The sequence below is a fragment of the Plasmodium cynomolgi genome, chromosome 7, assembly GCF_000321355.1.
Source record: "Plasmodium cynomolgi strain B DNA, chromosome 7, whole genome shotgun sequence".
Lineage (NCBI taxonomy): Eukaryota > Apicomplexa > Aconoidasida > Haemosporida > Plasmodiidae > Plasmodium > Plasmodium cynomolgi.
In genome coordinates, this window is record NC_020400.1 from 1,241,537 (window position 1) to 1,257,908 (window position 16,372).

The window sequence follows — 16,372 nt, forward strand, 5'->3', positions numbered from 1 at the left end:
AAAAAAATAAACAGAATATATTATACCCAAGCCAAACCTATCGTTCCAATTGTTTGCCACACCAAAGGACACACAATAATGCTGTAACGCAGGGAAGACAAAATGGGAAACTGCAAATCGTATTCCGCGAACTTCAACGTTTATAAGAACAACACAAACGAACTGTATGAAAATTTAATATGCCACTTTGTGAAGCAGGATAAGCTTAGCTTCTGCCAGAAGGCCTTCGTCATATATGAATGTAATGCAAAATTTTTTATGAGCGCAGTGTGTAGAACGAGTTTAGTAGCGCCAGCACTTGGAGGCGCATGTGCATATATATGTATCTATAGATCTATCTATATATATACATATATGTATATATATACATGCGTGTTTGTGTGCATATGCTACGCCCGTGGAGAAGACCCCCTTCGCAGCGGCGAAACTGTGCCTGCCGTCCTCAAATTCGTTGCACAGCATTCTTTTCATGCTTCCACTGCGTAACTCTCACCAGTTACGAGAAAAAATTGGTACATTCTATATGTCTTATGGTGAAAAAATTGCGTCCACGTAAAGAATCTACACCCGTTTGTTTTTTAAGAAGCATGCATGATATGCAGATAACGTTATTCCTTTGAAAAGTGATGTACACAACACCATTAGTGACATGCACCAAATGTGCATTCTTTCCAGTTTCGTGCGTATGTCCATGTTTTTATGTATGCATGTGTGTACCCAGCGCATTTGTATTGTGTGAACGTTTTGTGCATGTTCACTCGGTTGGAGACCTATCTCTCCTTGTGAGAATGGCCAAAAGGGGGTGCGGTTGTTCCCCTCATGTGTGCCGATCGATATATGTGCGCGTATATGCTAATACCTGAGCGCACATTCGCACGTATTCTCCTTAACACACGCGAACCTGTTTCTTTCTCACGTCTCTCCCCTTCACCCCCCTCTGTGTGTAGTCCTAAAGAGGAAGCCCGAAAGTAAGGATGAATGCGTGTACTATATCGCGCAGTGCTCTCACAGGAAAAAGGTGAAAAATGCATTGGTATACCTAAGCGAAGAGCACAACATAGAGATTCTGAATTTTCTATTGAAGCTATTCAAAAAAATGAACAATGAGTACTATAACAATAGGAGTAGTTTTTATTTCAGTAGTTATTATAATTACTTTTTGCGGGATGAGTCAAAATTTGCCAACTTTTATGAACAAATGAGCATAATACAGAGGATATATAATTTTGTGCGCCTAAAATATATCCTTGAGAATATCTGTCTTCATGTCTACTTTGAAGATTTGGATAACTGCAGTGAGTTCTACCAAGTGAATGACAATATTGTGAAAAAAACTTTTCACACTAATGAATTAGTGAAGGAAAAGTCAATTGAGTTATTTCACCTGAACAAAAAGCTACTAGGGAACTTATCCACAGAAAGAAAAAAAATGATATATTTAGTAAAAAGGAGTTTTATAAACGTCGAAGATTTTTGTAGAAACCATTTAAGTTGCAACGCATTTGATGACTTCAAAATGGCGAATGTTATGTGTCTCTACATTTTGAACAATAATTATAAAATTAAGTCAATTCTGTATAATATATTTACCATTTTGTTCTTTATAAATAAGTATGTTTCTCTGTATGGGTTAGAAAAGGGGGACGGCGCAGAAAAAGATCGTGAAAATGAACATGCTGGAGGAAAAAACCGCTTTGATGATAAGGTAAAGTACTCCTTGGAGCACAGAAACGTGTATGCGACGTACTTGTTCGTCTGCTTATGCCTAAGCTTTGATAACAAAATCGAAGAAGACGCCATCTTTAATGCGAGCATTAATATAAATCAGAAGGACGTGAGCTTCGAGAAATATGTGAACGAGTTTTTAGACATTTGCACGTACTCAGAGAAAAAATTAAATAAATTTTTTTCACAAGAGAGTAAAGAAAAGAAATGCTACCACTGTTCCGTGAGAAGTATCAAAAATGCGTACATGAATGATAACCTTGTAAATTCTCATTACATATGCCAGAAAAGGTACATAAAAAGTGTCTTAAATGTTGGGAATAGTAATTATTTTATAAAAAATAATATGATGGTTTTTTGTTATATTTTGTTTGAAAGTTCGCGCACCGCTCTTTCGCGCACGAGCAGCAAAAAGAGCAACCTGGATCACCAGGGTAACAAATCGTTCTTCGAAATGAATAGCAGTTTGTTCCGGAAGGGGAGCCACGCGTATGAAGAAAAGGTAACGCTGCGCACAAAGCTCTGGCGAAAGGTGGTGAGGAGCATAAAGTTCAGGCATAGCAGTAAGAACAGCCGTTACTACAATGCGGATGGCAGTGCAAATGGTGAGGAGAACGACAACGATAACGAGCAGGATAACGAGCACGATAATGAGCACGATAACGATCACGATAACTACAACGATAACGATAAGGATAACCAGAACGACGATAAGTCCGAAGCCAAAAGGACCCACTCGCTCAACTCCGAATTGAAAAGAACCGATCACGTCGAGTTTGACCTGAACAACGTAGCCCTTTTTAGAGTCGATTTGTACAACCTCAATTTGGAAAGTAAAGACAAATTTGAGGACAACGTGCAGAATTACGTAAAATTGTACACCATCGAAAGGAGTAATAACAACCCCCGCTATGTGAGTAAAAAAATTGAAAGTCACGAGGACCAGGAGTTGGTACAGACCATGAAGGAGAACATCGTGCACATAATTAGCGTTTTAAAAACCATGAAAAATAAAGAAATATGCTATATATGTCCCTCCAGTTATTACGATGAATCGTATGGTAAAATAAAGAAGGAGAAGAAAACGTTCCCAAATGGAAGTGATACACGAGTGGAAAGCAATGACAATTCTAATCGGTCCAAAAGTACAGATAAAACTTTTAAAAAGGAAAGGGGGGAAGATACTAATTTGCTGAGCAAAAATTATGTCCATTTTCAATCCCAGAATTATATGAATGAAGAAAATAGCACTAGACATTTGAATGAGTCCGAGGAGGGGAAAAAGGGGCCCTTCGGTTTTACAACACAAAATGAGCTGAAGAAACCGTTTTTCATTGGCATACACGACACCTTCGTTCCGTTCGAAATGGACAAACTGATTCAGAAAGTGACCAATTTGAATTGTGCACGGGAGGAAGTGATTAAAAAGGAGAAGAAACTGTACGACCAGGTGGTTAGCCACGCCAGGGCTATCACCAAGGGGTATGAGCACGGCGGAAAGGGAAGCGGAAAGGGAAGCGGAAAGGGAAGCGTAGAGTCAAGTGGAGAATTGTGCCAGAAAAAAGAGGAGATACTACGTGAGGATGATAATTCAAAACGGGGAAAACGTTTCTCTTGCGGAAAGATGCAAAACGTTATGAACAAAAAGAGAGAGGGGGAAATTTTCTGCATGCAAAATTCTCAGGCCGAAAAGAATATCAACTGTCCACACTTTGGCAACACGTATAAACAGGCAAAATTGCTAACTTCATCGGAAGAGCTCACAAATGGTGAAGGGGTGAAACCAATATTGAATAGGTACATCTTTGCAGATAATGCCAAACATATTGAAGTGGCGTTGAACAAGTTGAGTCGCACCATGAGGGAGAGTGGCGACGTAGAGACAAGCAGGAACAGGCCCAATTTGGATTTTTCGCCCCTCCATGAGGCCACACGAATAGACAAGGATGCGAAAGATGCCAAGTGCAACAACCGTGTAGAGAAACAAAAGGGGGGTGAAATTAATAGGAAAAAAGAGCAAGTACAGAAAGGTGATGAAGAAGATAAAGAAGAGGAAGAAAATGAAGAAGGACACCATTTGAGAACCCCCCCAATTGACGTGCCAAACTATGAAGAAGAAATATACCAAAATGAAACCCCTGACCGTTTTAAAATATTTGTGCAACACAAACCGGTAGGGGAAATGAGCCCCTTTGTGAATCACAAATATGTAAACATCCATTTTGATATGTTTAAAATACAGGGGGGGGGAAAGAAGTTACTCCTGAGTACATATGTGAACACAGAAAAGGCGGTTCCCTACAAAATTACACTCAACAAGAATGAACGATTTGAATATATGATGGATCTGCTATTTCTGCATTTAAATTATAATAGGTTCTACTTTGTATACATTCCCAAGAAATATATATGCGGCAACAGCTGCTCCAGTGGCTCCAAGACGAAAAATAACCCTTTTCTAAATTTCATGTGCTGCAGTTGTGATATAGTGCTAGAAAATTTACGTATAACCCCCGGTGAAAGTTTGAGAAATTCCCCAGTGGATGTGCACGTGCCTTCCTACTTCGAAAGGATCCATTTTGTGGAAGTTATTTTGCTTCTTCTGGTTGACATGGTAAAGATGTACAGCAAAATAAAGAAGCTGCAGTGCCATTTTGACAGCAAATGTAAAGAATTTATAAAAAGTTTCTACCACTACTTTGTCGCAAAAATAAAAAAAAGAAACAGCATTTTTTGTAAAGAAAAAAAAAACAATATTTTAGCAATTACGAGCGGTTTGCTCAAAAAAACAAGCGCAAAGAACTCAGATCAGGAGAGTGTGCTCAGTAACGATTTAAACTTTTCCTCTATAAATCGTCGCTCAATTTTTAATGATAGATACATGATCGGGAAAGAGGGCAGTAATGTGGAGACCAAGTCGCAGATCATGAATGTGTCTTCCACGCGCCATTCGGAGCCCTGCACGAGTAACGCGAATGTGGGAAAGAACGCCACAAACGGCAAGGGTGACAATACGAGCGCTAGTGGCGGTAACAACTGCAGCATGACGATTACTGAGGAAGGGGCAAGCACACTGAGCAATTGGCACCTGCACAGAGTGAACGTAGAAAAAACCCTGGACGTAGGATACAAATACAAAAATATATACATAAAAATAATCGACCTGAAGTTGTACGAGTTCATCTCGGATTATGTGAACTACATAAGGGAAAACAACAGCTACTATTACCTGAGCCCGTACTTATTTGTGTACAAATTCAGGGGCCTCTGCTTCCTGTGCATCCCCGTGTGCAACAACTTTTATTTGATTTTCCACCTTTTCTTTTTCCATATGCTCAATTGCTCAGATTTTTTTAACTACAAAATAAGCTTCAGCAGAGGTACCAATGAGGAGGAGCCTTCCAAAGGGAACTACATCCACCAAAGTAGTAACAACTTCTTGTATATTAATAACATAATAAGGATATTAAATATCCACAAAAATAACAAAGCGTATATGAGGTACTGCTCCCTGGTGAAGGAGCCACAGAATAGTAATAGCATTTGCCACTACTACAAATGGAAGAAGAATAAAATAATTATCGACATTAGGAACTCTTTTTCGTCTCCGTATTTTATTCGCACGAAAAGTTTTATCAGTTTTATTGAGAGCACAAATTTGCACATAAATCTGAAGAAGCTATACCTGAACAAGGATTACATGTTTTCTCTCAAACTGGACAAGAAGAATAAGCCCCCGAACGAGTGCTATTCCAACGCTAATGATATAATTTTTATGTTTAGCCATTATTTTAATATTTATACCTACTTTTATGATGAGAAAAAGAATAACCCAAGTAAGGAGTTGTTTCACCACAACAGGTATATTATCATTCCTTATTTCAAAGATGTGTACATACGGCGTGATAATTTACACATTTATTTGAAGATGCTGGAAGATGAGCACACGACAGACACGTTTAGTGACAAAACATGCTTGGATGAAGATGAGAGGAGTAGTGGCGAAATGTACGATAACGTGCAGGGAAACGATAAAGACTTAAGCAAAGGAGAAGAGGAAAGGAAGGCATATAAATACTCGTTTATTTACAATTTGTATGAAAACTATGGAGATATTTTTATAAATTATTTTTACCTTTTGTTGAATAAAGTAATACTAGAAATAGTGAACGAAATAAAATTAAATAATTTTTTAAGCATCCGAAACTTTCTACAATTATTAAACAAGTATGAAGTAAATTTTGACACGTTTTTCTGGGTTCTCTATGACAATTATGTAAATATTTACAAAAAATATTGTGCCCATGCGGAATTGGTGAAATTTTTTAACAATAATCGAAGTGAGACCTACGATTTTGATTATTTAAAAAAAATTAAATACAATTATTGCAACAAGAAGAAGTTTTATGTTAGAAGAATTTTGCTATTTTCAGTATGTGTGTTGTTAGCCTTTATTTGTAAACGCATATTAGAATTCTTTGTGACAAATTTGAACTTCCCGTACGAAAGCGTATTCACTGGCATTTGCCTCTTCTTCTTTTCAAGCAGCAAACAGAGGGATCCAAATGATAATTTACACTTGAATCTGCTCAAGTCGATTTATTTTAACTTATTTTTGTCACTCAGTTTTGTCCTACAGTACATTCCGCTAAATGTCCAGTACTTAAATTTGTTTAAAATTATAAGGAAGGTTAAAAAGTATAAGATTATTCTAGCCTTTTGTTTAAACTATATATGCGGAGTAAATTTGCCCTTTTATATCTTCTACGAGCTGCAGCATATGCCCCAGAATATGCTAAACGAGTTTTTTTCTCTGAACAGGGAAGACACGTCGAACTGCTCCTGTAGCCACGTTGAATTAAGTAACGCAAAAAATGTAAACGAATGTGAAGATAAAACCTGTTACGGTGAAAAGGGAAACTTAAAAGAGAGCGAAAAGGAACACATCGAATGGGTGGATGAAAATGGCGATTATAACATTCCAGACGATTCGTTACCCTTGTGCAAAAACAAGAAGATGAATAAGAAATTTTTAAAGCGTTATCGTTACAAGGCTGAAAAGGAAAAAAATCGGAATCTTGTGCATCTCATGATTAAAATGCATTTTAATGCGGGTTCACAGACATTTACATTTCATGATTTTACCCACGCGTCTGACAACATTCTCACGTACTTGTCCAATAGGAACATTCACCATTTGAAGCAAGGCAGGAGCGCCCATGGAGATTTGTTCGCCCTGATATATTCTCACTTTGTTAACTTTCTGTTCGCATTCTGTCAAAGGGGAAACTTGGGGTTAAGCGAACTTCAAAGTGGATCATGTGTAAATTATTCGAATGGCGAAATGGGGGACACTGAAATGGTAGCAACAAATGAATTATTAAATGATGTCAGTAAAAAAGCGCCAACCTTTTATGAAAATCCAAACGAGTATTTAAAAGAGCCAGATGTGGCGGCACACCGTTGTAACATGTTCAGCCTGCATGCCGATTTCCCATTTTTTGGGGTGCATAAATTAATAGAAGAAAACATTTTCCACGTCCTTCTGAACATAATCGAAACACATTATTCTCACCTACCAATCATTCTACCGATATTTATGAAGGAGAACTTTAACCTCTTAACGTACGATCTGAAAGTGTACCTAATAAATATATTTTTTTACATATTCATTAGAACGGATAAGTACAAAATATGCGACATGAATAATAAAAAAAGACAATTCACCAAAGCGGGTAAGAATGGCTCTGTCAGAGAGAAGCAAAATGACACGTTCCGCGTTAGCCGCAGGAACGATATGTCAGGCGAAACGAGTGAAAAAGATTTTTTCCTCAACAACGCATTGGATTATTCGACAAGGAACTACTTAGAAATAATAAGAAGAGAAGGAAGGTACGCCCCAAGTGATAGCCCCAACATAGATGAGTACGAATATGGATGCAGAAACGAAGCCGAAACGGGGAATGACGAAACCGAGTACGAAAGTGAAAATAAAAGGGAGACAGAAAATGAAGCAGAAACGCAAACCGAAACTGATACCGACCTGGACGGAGTGAACAAGAATTCAAAGGAACATGCAATTTTTGAAAGGGAAGAAGGTTCGGTCGGCAATATGAAGGAAAAGGTTAAAATGATCCTGCTAGATAATGATTACAACGTGTACTTAATAGAATTTTCTTTAAAATTGTTTTTGAGGATAATTCCATTTTTTAAACAGAAGAAGAAAAATAAACACCCAAGCTCAGCGAAATCGACTATTATTTACAACGTTAAGATAATACTAAATTCTTTTAGATCATTTCAGAACGTCATTTTATCGATGAGAAATAATTTTTATGTATTTATTTACTACTTTTTCATAAAAGGTTATATATCACTTATTTTGTTGAACACGCATAGAGCGCTGAAATGTTTTAAGAAAGTTTTTGTCCTCGTCGTATTCTTTTTTGGAAACCCTATAAACTCCCTAAACAGTCACCCATTTTTAGTATACGTTACATACATTTTGTATGTGCTAACAGTTTTATCCAAGCTGAACGTGGTAAATTTTCATGAACAGGTAACGCAAGAGGAAAAGAAAATTATTACAGATGACACGCATGAAAAGAGGCCCACGGATCAGAGTGATAGCATGAACAATGAGAACCAGTCAGGTAGTCACCCACGAGAGAAGAAAGAACCAGCGGAGCAGAACGAAGAAAGGGGGGAAAAAAGCATGTCATTGGGGGAAGACAATGCTCCGCCCAGCAACGCGTGGCTGAAACAAAAATATGAAGTATGGATGTACCTGGAAATAATTCGTACCATTAAGAGAAATTACGTTAAATTTAACAACAACATATATTTAGTTCCTTTGAATTATTTATTTATAAACATGAAAAAGCTTTTTAAGAAATATTCGGAGGAATTAAAGAGGGTTCACAAATTTCAGAAAACGGATGATATGGATGAAATGGACAAAAATTTAAAAAGAAAAAAGACAAGTTTACCGAAGAAAGAAAAACTTGAGGATAACTCCGTATTAAAAGAAATCAACCTAAACGACAAACTGGAAGATAAGAGCTTACTTATAAACATTAATAACAGCTTTGTGTCCTTATACCCGACTGTTAAAAATGTGAAGGTTCCGAAGGCCTACCTGAAGGGAGACATTGATAAGTCATTCCCATCGACCGCAGATTTTGTGAAAAGGACAAATGTGTCTGAGCAGAAGGGGGGCGCTGATGAGAAAAATAGGAAAAAAAAAGAAATCCAAGATGTTGACGAACCGAAGGATGTGAAACGTGATCACAAGGGAGGTGAACAAAGAATGGAAGCAAAAGTGGAACCAAACGTGGAACCAAATGTGGAACAAACTGTGGAAGAACAGTTAAATATAAGGCAAAAGAAGGAAAAGAAAAATACGCACATGAACGCGAGTGATTTGCCAAGAGATGGTTTGCCCCTGGAGAAGGAAGAAACCGTGAAGGACAAATGCGCGAAGTCGGTTTACGCCCGCGTTGACAAAAAGGATACTAGCAATCTGTTATTGTACAACCTAATTTATATCAACAAAATGAACAGAAAGTTGAACAAGTGCAAATTTGTTTCCTTTAATTTTAAGTACGACCATTATAAAAAAGTAATATCAGATTATAGCAAGTATTACAAAATAATATTAGAAACTTTTAAGAGGAAGTTGTGTGAATGTTACTATGCGTACACTTTTGGAAATAACGAAAATGGAAGCCTTGCTATTGGAACCCCGTCCTACCTAAAGTTGTCTCCAACTATTGGTTCGATGGGATATGATAAAAACAAGAAAAGCGTGAAAAAGGGCACAGATTTTTGGTTTACCAATAATTTGCAACTAATACCAATTAAAGTAAAAAAAATATGCATGAATGAAGGTATGATTTCGATAATTGACAAGAAGCATAACCTATACATTGGTGGTAATAACACGTTTTTTGAAACTAGGAATGAATTAAATTTTAAAGAGAAAAATACGAAATTAAAAAATAACGAAAAAAGGAAACTAAAAAATAATCCAATAGGTAGTAATGAAAAAATAGAAATTGACAAATTCTTTACAAATTTAAGATTAAAAAAGATGAAAAAACAAGAAAAGAATTTTCTTGACTATAATAGTTCCTCAGGCGATAGTGACATTTTACTGTTTGGAAATTCATCGCGATATAATGAAACTACAAACTTCCCAAAGCCGATGTTTCATTGTGAGAAATTAATTGATTGTTACAATAGTGTGGATCATAAAAGTAAGAGCCTATGCAACTGTACTATGTGTTGCGCGCCGTTAAATGTTATATCGGATAACTTCAGCTCTTGCGAAAGTGACGTGTGCTCTTCGTTTGATAGTGAAGATAGTGACGTCACCTATATTAAAGTTAGCGATGTAGATGAAATAAAGAAAAATATGAATATAAATATGCTGCTTAACAGTGATACAGATAAATCCTTTTATGTGAAAAAAGAATTATTATTTAAAAAAATGTCCATAGACAATTTTAATATTTATAACTCTATACTGTATTCATCGTCTTATGCAAATCAGTATTTAGCATATGTTCTGCCCGACCAGAAAAGTAACACGAAATTAGTGAAAAAATTTTTTAGACAAATTTCGAATAAATATTATGACGAAAGGGTTACCAATAATTTAAAATATGATCCAAATGAAACTGTAGAGAGAGAAAAAAGGAATTATGATGATTATAAATATTCAAAAAAGTACATGAAAGGACCAAAAAAAAACAGTAGAGGAAACTGTAAAAAAGGTGCAGCGTCAACCAAGGGCAAAAGTGAAACCATATTGCTAGATGGCAATCTTAATAACAACAAATTCATCTATAATTTTATTCATGATATAAAAAGTAGAGTAAAATTTATTGATATTTACAATGGTGCAGATTTTGTCATTTCCATAAACAATTTTGGTCATGTGTATTCATGGGGAAACAATAAATATGGATGTTTAGGGACTGGCGATAAGATCAATAGATACGCGCCTACGTTAATTAACCCTGGCCATTTTTTTCTGTATGATTTTGAAAAGTTACAGATACACACGAATTATAAGACAGAAATAAAAATAAAGGGGTCAGAAAAGATAAATAGCAGGTGCTGTGAAAATATTTTGTACAATTCGTTAATCCTAGAAACAATAAAAAAGAATATTTACAATAAAAATAAAAGTTCACAAAGTTCTTTAAAGGAGAGCTCTGTAAAATGTAATGACAGTGATGGAAAGTTAGGCAATTCAAGCAATTTACTAAATGGAAATAAATACAAAGATGAAGATTTTTTCACCCTAAAAACAAACAACATTTACACTTCAGAAAATATGTTTAATTTTGAAAATTTAGAAGTTAAAAATGTAGTTATAAGCGTACACAAAATATACGTCCCCATTAGTTCTATATTCTGTGGAAATAATCATGTCTGTGCATATTCAAATGGATCTATATTTATGTGGGGAGAACAAAAGCTAGGTCAAACATCCATTCCTTTCGAAAACATCTACTTTGATAGCTTTAACAAGTCGGAATTTTCAGATAGTGACTCAAATAATAACTATAAAAAAAAAAAAAATGAAAAAAAGGAAAATAAAAAAAATAAAATGTCAGAACTTTTATCTTCTCCCGTGTCTTCATCGACCACGAAAAGTTACTACTTTAATATGATAGACAAGAAGAAAATAGAAAATATAAAAAATAAGTTTAACAAGGGTAAACTTTCTTTTTGCAAAAAAAAATTCAGTTTTAACGTTGAAAATCCTATTCAAAATAGTTTTAACATCACAAATAATGAGATACTCCTGAACGACAGAAAATTAAAATTACACTCCAATTTAAACTCCATGAATAATATAAAAAGGAAAAAAATTAACAACAATTTAGTTCTTGTTCCAATTCAAGTCTGTATATTTAATTTATCATATAGAGTTAAAAAGAATGAAAATAATGGAAATAATAAAATAACCAGTATGGATTCGATCGAGGCTAAGGACAAGTGCAGTGTACAAAATTTAATAAATTTACATTGCAATTTACATGATCTGGAAAATGATGATGGCAATGATAATAACAGAAACGTTAATAAAAGTTCGCAAAAAAAAGTAGAACCACAAAATGGCAATATAAAGAGAAAAAACAGCTATATTAGGGTATTTGATTATCTGGAAACTTTTATAAAAGCAGAAGTAGTAAACATCTACATGAGTCTTTTTAGAAATGACATAAATATCTACACCAATATCCCGAATAATATTAATATAAATCCTTATATTTATGGAATGAAGTTTTATGATTACAACTTTTACGATGAAAAGTATATGAATGTGCAAGACTATTATAATGAAACGCATAACAGAAAAGAGTGCACACATAACAGTAATAAAAAATTGAACGTTTCGAATGGAAATGATTGTAAAAATGAGTATGATGATTTACATAAAAAAGGAAATGATGAAAAGGGCACTGATAAAAAGGATTATGGCAATTCGCTAAATTTACCAAAAAAAATTGACATTCTTAATGTTGATGATCCAAATAAATTTGTAAAATTAATAAAAAAAAACGAAACTATTAATCCACAGATTTACGAATATATCGAGAAAGAAGAAACTGTATGTATCAATATTAAACTAATCATCTTTTTTATTTTATTTGTAAAAAAGTACATGACGATTTTCTTGAACAATATTTTAATGGTATCCAATGTGTCATGTGGGGAGGCAAATACTGTAATAACGTGCTTTAAAAAAAGCATATATGATAAATATTACCAATACATAATGAAAAACATTACTTGCTCAGACAATTATAAGCATATGGAAAGCGAGAAAATGAAGTCAAAAATGAGTACGAACTTTCCTGAATGCTATTTCAGCTCAGCAAGTGAATTAAGCGATTTCATATATAGAAATGACATATATGACATTAAAAATTACACCAGCGCAATTGTAAATTGGGGAGATAAATCATTTGATGAATTTAAACTCATGAATTCAACTTATTCGTGTTCCGACACATCACGTTTATATCGTATGATAGAAGAAATACTGGCACACTATATGTGCATCTATGTATGTGGCAGGGATACAAACAATAACTTATGCGTAAATAACATTAACCAAAGTGTGTACACCTTTACCCGAATTACTAATAACTTTTTTTACTACAATTTTAATAATTTTTTATTTTTGTACAAGTACAATTATTACCTATATTATATACACAAGAATAACGTTCATATAAGTCATAATAACGACACAACATATATACAGAATAATCCCCTTACGACTTTTAAAAATAGATTTAATACATTTGCAAATAAGGAAAATAATACAAATATAACAAATTCGAAAGCTCAAGGTATTTCTCCAAACCAGTTTATAATAATAAAAAAAATTGTCTGTAGCAACATTGTAACATGTGTTCTTGACATACACAATAATATATACATGGCAGGAGACCTGAAATACTATTTTCCTAATTATTTTCAACACATGGCCTATGGATCATCACCTTTTATTAACATTAATTTGAATAATACAAAGACCATAAAGAACATATCAATTAATGAAAATAACATATTTCTGATTTATGATGACAATTCTTTAAAAATATTAGGTTATAATGATTACATTGATTTTTTCAAATATAACCACCCTGTATTTTTTACTAATAAGCATAACCAGAAGCACCCTTACAATATGCTAACAATACAGAATTCCGATTTTTTAGTAAAACAAGTAAGTGTTTGCAATCTTTAATTTTTTTGAACTTTATAGCACCTTGATGTTTTAACGTATGTACATTTATATTTTAAATTATTTGGTAAAAATAACTTATACGTGTGTTAATGCATTTCCCCTTTTTTTTCTTTATAGGTGCACGCTGGAAATAATTGTGCTCTTTTTGTTATGAAAAAGAAAAGAGGGAAGAAATCTCCCAAAAAATCAATTAAGCATTTTAATTAAACCCTTTTTTTCTTGTACTGGACACATTTTTCACATGAAAATGTTTCCTTATTTTTTTTGTTTTATATGTATATACCCCTTTTTTTATAATAAATTCCTTAATGTTTTAAATACTGTTGATTTTAACTGTTAACTTAGGGATGTATATTATTCCATGCAATGGGTTATAATATACGTTTATCCTAACATATAGAATACATTTTTTGTTTGTATTTTGCAAAATTTATATTCACGAAAAACGTTGTTTATAAATCGTTATTTTTGTAAAGAAAAATTAACTTTCATATTTTTATTTTGTGCAAACGAAATTAATATTTTTATATAATTTAAGGTTTATGTTATTCATTTTTTGTCACTTTGTCCATTTCTTTTCTCCACCCCTTTTTTAAGGTGTGCTAAATGATTAGTATACAAATGTTTTGTGCATTTAAAATATACAAATATTTTAAAACCAACCTGCAACGATAAACTTATTTGTTAGCCTAACAATGTATTAGATATAAAAATGTTATGTTACCACATATTGGGGGCAAATAAACAAACACAAAAAGGAATATAATTTTCTTGCATTGACTAAAATTATTAACAGAATATATGATAAGTTCTTTAAATTTTAAACCCTCGTTTGAAATGAAAAATAACAAGGGGGCACGTATTTCTAGTTTGTAGTTCTCTTTATGCTGCGCAACTAAGGCATTTTTAAAAGATATTATTTTTGTTTCATCGCACAAAATGTTGCTGAACGAAAATGTTAGGATCTCTACCCGTAGACTGTTATAATTTACAAGTTAAAAGGGTGAATAAAATGAAATAAAAACTTTTGCATTGAGTAACACAATTTTCCAAAATATTTTAAGCATTTATCTAAAGTTATGCAACGTAACATGAAGTTTACATAGAATTAAGTATTAAAATGTTTTAACAATGCTTTAGGCTTTTTCTTTTTTCAAAAACACGTCACTATATTGTTCATATGTTTTACATATTTATTTGCTGTGTCTTCTATAAAACGTACCGAAATGGATGAATTCAAATAATTCTACATCATACTTATGAGTTCTAGTGCTCATGGAAAAAAAATACCTATACACTTAAGTTTATTATATTTTTCATATAAAATAATAGATAAAAATTTACCATTCTTACCCGTCTAAAGTTAACATGAGAATTTACGTTCTTCTTTAGGTTCCAATGAAAATACCAAAAAAAATAGCTTAATATAGGGATTTGTTCACATAAAAAAATTAGTTCATTTGTTATTCTCATTTGGGTAATACCTCTAATATCAATAATAAAGATATTCACCTCTCATTTTCTGCAAAAGAGAAACAATAATTTTTAAATGAGTCTTCAGGAATATTTCTGTGCCTCATTTAATAATATTCCTTAATGGGTATCCAAAGAATGGCATATTTTTCAAAATTATTTCTCATGACGTGTTTTATAAATGATAATACAGAAAAAATAGATAAACATTCATTCTCTTTTAAAACACGTGTCGACTTTTACTAGACGAGAATAGTGGTTTAGATTTAGCATTTACATAGAATTAACAGGAAATGATATCTCTTTTGTTCGTTATGTGTCTTATGTAAGAAGCATTTTATAAATTTACATCCATTTTTTGTGAATTCAATAAGCAATTCTATTCTCTTTTCTGTTTCATATTTCAGGATATTTGTGTTAAAGATGATTAAAAGATTATAAATGTATATTTTTAAAAAGAGTTCTTTTCATAATTGATTTTTAATTACATTTGTGATCATCGCCATTATTAATAAATTTTATAATACATGTATAAAATAAATTGTGTATGAAATGATGAGCTTTGTGCTGTTAAGTTGCACAAAGGAATGGTTTTAACTGGGATGAAGTTTATCTAAAATATAAAATTATATGCAATTAGTTATGATACATAACTAAAAATATGAATTTAGAAGAAAAAATTGGGGGGGTTATATAAATTCATAAATTATTTTTTCTGTGATGGAAAAAATTCAAAGTTTTCGTTCACAAACATGGTTCTATGGATGCACCTCTGGTATGTTCTTACACTAAGTCATTTCTGAAAGTAGTACCATTAAAATAAACTGAGCTTTTGGCAAAAAAAGTGGACATATTTCGCGATTTCGAATAATAAATTTAGAAATATGACCTTATACTTACAGGTGTTTTGTTTTTCCTCGAAAAGAGTTTTCATAAATAATATTATATATTCTTATAACAGCTGCCACATAGAACTTGCTATATTGAATATATGCACAATACTTATCCATTTTACTTTTTGCAATGCCGAAAGGATTAACTTTATATTTTATTTACATTTCCAAAAAAGTAGCAGTATGGTTTCCTTTAAAGCTTGTCTAGGTCTAATAACACATATTACTAAGAAATACATAGTCTTATGTAAAGATTGGGTTAGTATACACCCATGTGTGTCAGAGTAGGAAATACATTATAATTAATTCCTACATATTTGTATGATGCACAATGAGAAATTTAAAATGTAAAAAAATAGTAAAGATTAAGAAAAGCATTTGAAGGTAAATTTCTAATGGAAGTATAAATTTAACATGGTTCATAAGTGAAGAAAGAACTTAGAATTGTATATACTGTTTGTCATAAATTATAAGTTGCAATGAACGATATATTTAATAAGAGTTC

The 16,372-nt window shown here is 33.0% G+C and overlaps 1 protein-coding gene across 1 annotated transcript; it reads left to right on the plus strand.

Moving 5' to 3' along the window:
* Positions 1-102: 102 nt before the first annotated feature.
* Positions 103-13,501, plus strand: PCYB_073820 (hypothetical protein; the record flags this gene model as incomplete). The annotated part of the gene is made up of 2 exons (XM_004221779.1): positions 103-241; positions 948-13,501. 2 exons carry the CDS (start codon positions 103-105, stop codon positions 13,499-13,501), a joined length of 12,693 nt encoding a protein of 4,230 aa, XP_004221827.1.
* Between the last annotated feature and the right edge of the window lie 2,871 nt (positions 13,502-16,372).